The following is a 9092-nucleotide window of genomic DNA, read 5'->3' as shown; positions in this document are numbered from 1 at the left end:
ATATTTGTGTTGTTTTACCAAGCACTTTAAAATTGCAAAAATCCTAAAGTATAATTTATAATAGGGCAACTAGGGTAATACAGCACATAGTCTTCCATGCAAAAAAACATTGATACAAAAAAAGTAATATGAAAGGAATATTACTAGAGTTGTGGTGCCTTATGGTGGGAGGAAGGTGTCTCCAAATCAAATTCTGCCCCTGGACCTACACAGTCTTTGACAGGCTCTGCCCAAACGGAGATATGAAGGTCTTGTGTTTCCACCTTACAGAAATAATTTGTTGTCAAGCTCAGTGTGTTGTCTAACAATGGATAGAATGACTCAAATTTATTTAGATATTGCAAGGTGACCCACATTTGTTGAAATCAGTGCAAAGTTTCCCTTTAGTCAACTGGTCGTTGTCGATTTAAAACTGACCAGTGTCATTGGTCTCAGAATAACTTGAGAAATTTTGATTTAAAAGTGATTTTAATGTTCTTAAAAGTGGTGCCGCACTAGGCTAAAGACATGGAGTGTGGCTGCATGATCAGCTCTCCAACGAGTGCTACGCTACCCTCCCCTTGTGACAAAAATGGCCTACAGGCCTCGTCTGTGCTTACAAAGTCTTAGCGCAGATTGGGGAAGCATGAACTTTATTTTCTTACAAAAGTCAGATTTATTGTTTATACATCCAATTCTCGAGACAAGTTGAATTAAAGATGTTCGATTACGCCAAGGATTGTTTTAATGCAACTGCTCTCTTATGCATGACGCAAATAGTAAGGGATCAGCGGTAAACGAGGCCACGCATTGTCTGCCCCCCGCCCTCCCTCTGCTTGTCAGGGAGCAAGCTGATTGGCCGAGGCCTAGCAAAGAGTGGCCGGGAATCCAAAAACTGCAGGCCGCACTTAGCTTACCGTCAAAAATAAACCAAAACAATAACAGACAAATTCGTCAAAGGGGAGACACACCGATAGGGACAGGAGACGAAGCTATCAGGTAAAAATATTTCAAATCGACCGCAGAGGCACGGGGAATAGGACGCAAAGGCCCAGTCAAACGTAGCGGGCCTCCTTCGAGAAACAACATGGAAGATAATGCGGCACAAGCTGCTCCTCCTAGCTTAGCAAGCTAGGTAGCCGAACGGACGACCGTCTGCGCGAATATACGAGCGAAATGTTGTTCATAAATAACATTGCACATATGAATTAGTTGCTCTCATTGCTAATCTTTTATTATCTGAGTTTGTATTAAAGCGTAGTGGTGTTTTAATACATGTTTTGTTCGGGCTTAGTAATCCAGTAAATTAGCTTTGTGCTAAAACAAAATGGCGCTTGAAGACTTTTCCTTTAGCATGCTAGCTAGCTAGCTTCAGTGGGTGGAGGGCGGTAGCCCCCTTGTTATGCATTGCATAACTGCGGTGCTTTCATTGGTGGCCATAAACTCTGAGCATTTGTATTTTTGTGTTGACTCGAGATCTAAGATATTTTCTAAGACGAGTAGTGTGACAGGCCAATTATCGCCTTTTTCCCGGAAGGGTGTATTTATATGCATATCTTTGAAATGCACAAACCATTACCTCAGACAGTATAAATTGATCGTATTACAAATCAGCTTAAGACATTGCATGTTGTGCAAAAATAATAACGCAACATGTTCCAAAAGCCTTCGGAGCAGCTGCCTATCAGCCTGTCCCCTGCGAACTCAGAGGGATTGTCCTTTGTGAAGGGCTCTGCCCATCAAGCCCAACCAGATCCAGGTGTATAACTAAACGAGTGCAGATTGTTTCTGCATGTAGTATTCTTGATAAACAATAGATGGAGCTAATGCTAAATAAATACACCCCCCACCCCCAAATTTACAAGACCGTCTTTTATTATAGGTACTTTGTTTCTTTCGTTTAAAGCTGATAAAGTTAACACCAGAAAACTTAATATAAACACAAACGTACTGAAGATATGTTTACATGATTACATAGCAGTTTGAAATGATATCCCTTGAAATGTTGACATGTTGTTTTTCTTCTATCTCAGTGTGTCTGTCTTCATGGACCAAGGAACTGCAGCTATCGAGTCGGTTTTATTGTAAAGGTGTTGTTACTAAATGTGAAGGTATGTATTGAGGCCTGAGCATGGTTACACTGTCCTACCTTTCACTTTTGCTTTAGTAATGAACATGTCCTAAAAGATTATCTTGGCTTTTTACATTTCTGGAAAAAGTAAACAAAACAAGGCAATTGGAACAAAGCAAATAATTTTTGATGTGTACAATAAAATGTTTCAGTTTTTTACAAAGTGAAGACATGGATCAAGGAGGAGGAGTATTGGAGCTACACACCCAGGAGCTGAAGATGCCCCATGCTATGATCATGCAAGATTTTGGTGGGTGGTTAGGAAGGTCAAATTGTGCTTAATCTAATGATGTGCAACTTCAGCTTGTAGTAAATAAATGTTGAAAGTCTAATAAGACGTACAAAAATTTTAAATCAATCTAGCATCACATTATTTACTAAAGTTGCATTTTGAACACTTAATTTGATTTCAATAGCATTTGACTCTTTGAAGGTTGATTTCCTACACCCCACATTACAGTTACCTCAACTAATCTGATGATAATACTGTGTATTCAGTATTTTGTGTCTTCAAATTCATAACTAGACAGTAAATAAGTAGTCTATATTCATATATGTACGTTTCAGAATGATGTTTACATGAAATGGAATGAAGTAAACTACCATCTCATGTAAAATTGAGGAGACGGTTTAAAAGTACCCATTTCAGCATTTCTCCTAAACTGCTCAGAAAGTTTTCATTTGAGTTTTTTTTTTTTATGCTGTGAAGTAAATCTAAGACAGTCTTTGGTCTGAGCAGTGAGTATTGGCTATTTTCAGTCTCATTGTAGAATAATATTCTTTTTCTGTAAGCAAATAACAGAAATAAGCTTTGGGGTTTTATTACTATTTCTAAACTCGTTGCTTTTCTGTTTCTTGCAGTTGCAGGCATGGGAGGTTTAGCTCACATCGATGGAGAGCACATTGTGGTGTCAGTACCTGAGGGCATGCTTCTGTCAGACGTGATGACAGATGAAGGCATCCTCCTGGAGCATGAATTGGAGGTAGAAGGTCTGGAATCTCAAGTTGTTCAAGGCCTGGAAACCGAAGTGGTTGAAGGACTGGAAACTGAAGTGGTGGAAGGCTTGCATGCAGACGTGGAGGGCTTGGAAGCAGAAGTTGTTGAAGGCCTGCAGACACATGTGGTGGAATTGGAAGCTCAGGTTGTTGAGGGTCTGGAAGGCGAGGTTGAAGTGGAAGGTCTTGAGGCGCAAGTGGTTGAGGGCCTGGAGGCAGAGGTGGACGTTGAGGCCCTGGAAGCTCATGTTGTTGAAGGCCTCGAAGAAGAAGTGGAAGTACATGGTTTGGAAGCTGAGGGTGTTGAAGGACTGGAAGTGGACGTGGAAAGTTTGCAGGCTCAAACTGTAGAGGCTCATGAACTGACGAGTGAAGACATGGTCCCCCCAGGACACAGTGTGATCATGCCTGAGAATATACTGGGGACAGAGGTTGCTATAGAGGAGGCGTTGGATGCGCAACACCACCATGTTCTTACAGCAGACCTCATCCAGGACTCTAACCATCACCACCATGATGATATGCAAGACCAGGTCTTTGTGGCAGAGCTACTGGCCGGACACCAGGGAAACACACTGGATCACCAGCTGGTGTCAGAAGGACTAATGGTGGCAGAAGCGAACACAGAGACCATAATCCATCAACAGCTGCCAACAGAGGAGGTTCCTCTGCAGACTGATGAGGAAGATGATGCAAGAAGTAGCTCTGAAGATTACCTCATGATCTCCCGTAAGATTGTTCATTATAGACATACACAATTGAAACAAAATCCCACGTTTGCATTTATTTTGTCATAACTGCTAATTTTTTGTGTCATTGAAGTTGATGAGGTTGGAGAGAAGTTAGACATAGGAGACACGCCTCTGGAGATCAGCACAGAAGTCATGGACGACAAGGAAATCAAAGAAGAGGAAGACTCAGAGGTCATAAAAGTCTACATTTTTAAAGCTGAAGCAGATGATGATTTAGGCAAGTCACAGTTAAAGCCCTTTGGAGCACAGCATATTATAAAGCAAATAAATTAAATTCTGAATTTATGATAACAATTGTCTTTAAATTTCCAGGTGGAACAGAGGTAATAACAGAAGATGATTATCAGAACGGCCATCCTGATCTGGAGGCCGCATCATCTGGGAGATTGGGTGTTGGTCGTGACAAGATGGTCTACATGGCAGTCAAGAACACCATAAAGGAAGAGGAGGAGGAGGCAGAGGATGATGACGATGATGATGATGACGACGATGAAGAGAGTGATGATGATGATAGTGATGAAATTGGTACATTTTCTTTCTGTTTTCTAATTAAAGAGAGTGTGGTTTATAAATCTGGGAGCAGATACAACTGCTGTCCAGGTGCTTTTTACATATAACTTATTAGAGATTCACTGATTGCAGTTTGCTCACTGATTTCCAGGCTCCACGTTTTGACCTGCTGATAATTTTAGGCAATTCAGATTTAAGAAAAACAAAATAATCTATAGGAACAGCATAGAAAATATTCTATCCAGTTTTTCTGTCTAAAACATTCATAACTCTTTTTGATATTAGCAGTAGAGGGGACATGACACAACTGTGCCGGAGATGTAGTTCAGCATGTTTTATTAATGGTTAGCACAGCCACCATTATTAAAGCATCAGTTTCTGTATATATCCGTTCAGAAAGCAGATTCTTGTCCTGAACCTGAGTTTTCCAAAATGCTGCCAACTTTTTAGATCAGTCAAATTTTATAACAGAGAGGTTGAAACTTACTGCGATATAACGGCAAGATTTCAATACTCCCTTCATCCTTCCTGTTATCATCTTTCTCTGTAAATACATTTGAGTCTTTCACTCAACTGCATTATTTACAGCTTAGAACACGTGGTTCTAAGCTGGTACTATCTCGTGGTGTTAGTACCACGTGGAAGTGATTTGAAGAACATTAAATTTCTGTTTTTGAGGGCCTGGAAATCATGACTGAAAATCATGCGTTTCCTGTCATCAGATGAGATTTTATATTTTTTTTGCATCAAAAAAAATATTATGTCCCTGATTTTGAAACAGGGTGATGCTTTCTGAAAGAATTCTTGCACTTTTAACCTTTAGCAGTTAATTCCAATGTGAAATATTTTTTTCTCAAATATTCATTGTAGATGTTTACAACCTCTGTGCAGGTAATACCATTGATCAGGTGAAGAATGGAGTTGCTTCGCCTTTCTTCCAAATCAGAGAGGGACTGGGCACAAACCGTGCAATCAAACCCAAACCTAAGAAGAACAAGAAAGGAGAGACACGTCAATGTCAGACTGGTACAAAAAACATGATGATGATGGCCAAACTTTTGATTTCGTTGTTTATTTTCCCTGCCTCTCAAAAGCTCTTCTCTGGAGAATCATCCCAATAACTCCCTGCTGTTTTCTCCAACTTTGTTTTCAGCTGTTATCATTGGACCAGATGGGATGCCTCTGACTGTCTATCCGTGCCATATCTGTGGAAAGAAGTTTCGCTCACGGGGATTTCTCAAATGCCATATGAAAAATCACCCTGACCATCTGCTCAAGAAGAAGTACCAGTGTACTGACTGTGACTTTACTACCAACAAGAAGGTCAGTTTTCACAATCACTTGGAGAGTCACAAGCTTCTGAGCCACAACACTGAGCGATCTCCAGAATATACCGAGTATACAAGACGCTATCACGAGTCCAGTCCCCTGGGCTCTGACAAGCTCATCGTCAAGGACAGAGAGCCCAAACTTCATCATTGCAAGTACTGCGACTACGAGACGGCTGAGCAGGGGCTACTGAACCGCCACCTGTTAGCGGTCCACAGTAAGAACTTTGCACATGTGTGTGTCGAGTGCGCCAAAGGCTTCCGTCACCCATCAGAGCTTAAGAAACACATGCGGACCCATACGGGAGAAAAACCCTATCAGTGCCCGCATTGCGAGTTTCGATGCGCAGACCAGTCCAACCTTAAGACTCACATCAAGAGTAAGCACGGTGCAGACCTGCCCTTTAAGTGCAGCCACTGTCCCCAGGCCTACGCTGATGCACGGGAACTCCAACGTCACATAGAGATGGTGCAAGGCCACAAGACCCACCAATGTCCACACTGTGAGCACAAGAGCACCAACTCCAGTGACCTTAAACGACACATTATTTCTGTTCACACCAAGGACTTCCCCCATCAGTGTGACGTGTGTGAGAAAGGCTTTCACCGGCCATCGGAGCTGAAGAAGCACGCCGAGACACACAAAGGCAACAAGGTGCATCAGTGTCGGCACTGCAACTTTAACGCTCCCGATACGTTCACCCTGAGTCGTCATATCTTGTCCTTGCACACAAAGGATCTGCCCTTTAAGTGCAAGCGCTGCCGGCGAGGTTTTCGCCAGCCAGCAGAGCTGAAGAAGCACATGAAGACACACAGTGGTAGGAAGGTTTATCAGTGCCAGTATTGTGAGTACAACAGTACGGACGCTTCTGGCTTCAAACGCCATGTCATTTCAATTCACACCAAGGACTACCCCCATCGCTGTGACTACTGCACCAAGGGCTTTAGGAGGCCTTCAGAAAAGAGCCAGCACATAGCCAGGCATCACAAAGACATGTTGATGTAAAGTCGTCACATTAACACACACGCACTCCTTTCTCAAGTCAATCTGTGTCTCTCATCCACAGGTGATTTTAGTGTATTAACAAGAGAACTGGCTGATACAGGCAGTTGATATAGTAATTGCTGTTTTGTGTTGTGTCGGATTTAAACCTCTGCTCTGCAGGGGGAACACACAAAAACATTTTATATTGAGTGAAGTCTGAAAAAAGACAGTGTATAATCTAAGTGGGATGGCTGTAAATTGTCTTTTGTTGCAGAAAATTGCATATGAACATATATTCAGGGTTTCAAATGTCTATATTTTTTATACCCACTCAGCTGAAATGCTGCAAGATGATGACTCTGTTAGTGCTTTGTGATCGTCATGCTAGTTGTTCAGATGAGGCAGGAAAAGTTTGCCTCCACAGTACAAGCTAGTATCCCTAATTGCAGCTTCGACCCTGACATTTCCGCTCGGTGTTACGTGATCTTAAAGAATCAGGGCCATCCATATCAAACTGGGTTTTCAGTCAGTGGCACGCATAAAGCTTTTTTATTATTTAATATCGCAACTTTCCTCATCTTGGAGTTTCCTCTCAAACTTGAACACTTGATGTTCCGTTAAAATAATCTTGTATCAACAGTATCAATTATGTTTTGTCAAACATGTTAATCAGAAATATTCTGGGCCAGTTTGTTTTAGCAAGAAAAAAAAAAGAGCTGGTATTCTCAATTGTACTTCTAATCTGCACACTTCCCACACAGAAATCCAGCATTCTATCTGATAATCCTGATAATTTACCATTGTGCTATTATTACTATTATTGTTCTTATTACCATTATTAATCTCAAATGAGCATAACAGATGGCAGGCTTCACATTTAGTAACTCCTGGAGTAGTTGTACTGTATCTGACTGCCGTTGTAAGTTGCACACATGTGATACAGATGTGCTCTCTTTGCTAACCGTCTGATTGCAGTCATGTCTTACATCTGTTTTTTATCCCTTCAGCACTGATGAACACAGCTAATCAGAAAACAAACGATTCTTAACTCTCACACATGCTGTATCAATACCATTCTCTCAGAGTTCAAGTCAGTAGAAAGCACTTTAATACTTTTGTTTTTTTTGTATTTTAATTACATGTATGGGAGTTAATTATCAAAAGATATATCTGTATATATAAAGATATATCTGTAGGGGAAAAAAAACATTCTTCAGGAGAAGGAGAAGACTTCAGTGTTATTTCATAACACTTGGGCACGATCCATTACTTAAAAAAATTGTAATTGAAAGACGTGGGTGAAACTTTGTTCTGTTCTATGGATAAGTGATTGGGTTTTGTGTTTTATTTGTGCTCACTAACAAGTTTTCCCACACACTAGTCCTACAGTCCTAAATAACTCAACCCAATCTCAAGTGTAGGATTATTACCTTGAAGTCTGGTCATTATATTGGCATTAGTCTTTAAAGTATGCACATATGCTGTTCATGAAATTAATTGTGGTATACATTAAAAAAATCCCCACATTTTGTGGATCTTAGTCTATATTTATTTTTTTCTTTGAGTCCGATTGTGGATAAACTACCAGTGGGGACAAAAATCTAAATAAACGGCTATCTTTTTAACTTATTTGTGTTGCTTTTCAAAAAAATTTAAAACTAAAAATTGAATTAATAGATTGGGCTTTAAAAACTACATTTCAAACTGAATTCATACTTCCTAGTATCGTTAGCTGGCACTTTCAATAAAAGCTGTGGCTGTCATGTATCCATAATTTTCACTTTCAAGTGCCATATTTTAGTCCATATGATACAATTTCTATAAGGTCTTGAAAAATTACTCAAACTAACTCCAAATGCAAAACAGCATAATACATAAGTTTCAGAAGAGTCAGAAACAGTAAGTGCAGAAAGTGGTAAACAGCCTCGGTTGTCTGGCTGTTGCTTGCCAGTGGTTTTACCTGTAATTTTTGTTGTGGTTTCCAAGGTGCAAGAAAGCTGAATGGTCATTCATCAATTTGATGTAGCTGGTTATTCCTATTCAGGCTCCTAAATAATGTTTGAGTATTAGAAACCAACCATCCGAGTAATTGGCATCTTGTTTCAGCTTTGGGCGCTGTAAAGGCATTCCTTGATTAAGAATGAAGTAGGAATTTAGCACTTTGTGTTTGGTCAGTAAGAAGAAAAAAAAAGTTGGCCAGCAGTGCATAAATCCATATAATTATTTACACAAATGAAAAGTGTAGTATTGAGATTTTATGTGATACAACAACACAAAGGAGTGCATAATTGTGAACTAGAAGGATAAGCGAAATAATGCCTTATTTTTATATTATTTTAAGATAGAAATCAAAATAATTTAGTATTTATCCCACCTTAAGTTATATTCTAAAATTCAAATACATTATGCAT

The 9092-nt window shown here is 40.1% G+C and overlaps 1 protein-coding gene across 1 annotated transcript; it reads left to right on the top strand.

The window, feature by feature from the left end:
- The first annotated feature begins 808 nt into the window (after window positions 1-808).
- Window positions 809-8310, top strand: znf711 (zinc finger protein 711). Its single transcript, XM_055034497.1, has 8 exons — window positions 809-978; window positions 2013-2090; window positions 2263-2360; window positions 2972-3835; window positions 3929-4075; window positions 4171-4383; window positions 5260-5394; window positions 5522-8310. Exons 3-8 carry the CDS (start codon window positions 2282-2284, stop codon window positions 6700-6702), a joined length of 2619 nt encoding a protein of 872 aa, XP_054890472.1. The 5' UTR covers window positions 809-978; window positions 2013-2090; window positions 2263-2281; the 3' UTR covers window positions 6703-8310.
- The last annotated feature ends 782 nt before the right edge of the window (window positions 8311-9092 follow it).

The sequence above is a fragment of the Poeciliopsis prolifica genome, unplaced genomic scaffold (genome assembly GCF_027474105.1).
Source record: "Poeciliopsis prolifica strain line A6 unplaced genomic scaffold, Auburn_PproV2 SCAFFOLD009, whole genome shotgun sequence".
NCBI classification, from domain to species: domain Eukaryota; kingdom Metazoa; phylum Chordata; class Actinopteri; order Cyprinodontiformes; family Poeciliidae; genus Poeciliopsis; species Poeciliopsis prolifica.
This window is presented reverse-complemented; position numbering and strand designations above follow the sequence as displayed.

What these genes read in the sequence shown, in the direction of transcription:
- znf711 (XM_055034497.1), top strand. Translation starts at nt 2,282, where the DNA reads ATGGATCAAGGAGGAGGAGTATTGGAGCTACACACCCAGGAGCTGAAG. An exon ending in TATGATCATGCAAGATTTTG is followed by an intron (nt 2,361 to 2,971) that starts GTGGGTGGTTAG and finishes TGTTTCTTGCAG; the next exon opens with TTGCAGGCATGGGAGGTTTA. An exon ending in TGATGATAGTGATGAAATTG is followed by an intron (nt 4,384 to 5,259) that starts GTACATTTTCTT and finishes ACCTCTGTGCAG; the next exon opens with GTAATACCATTGATCAGGTG.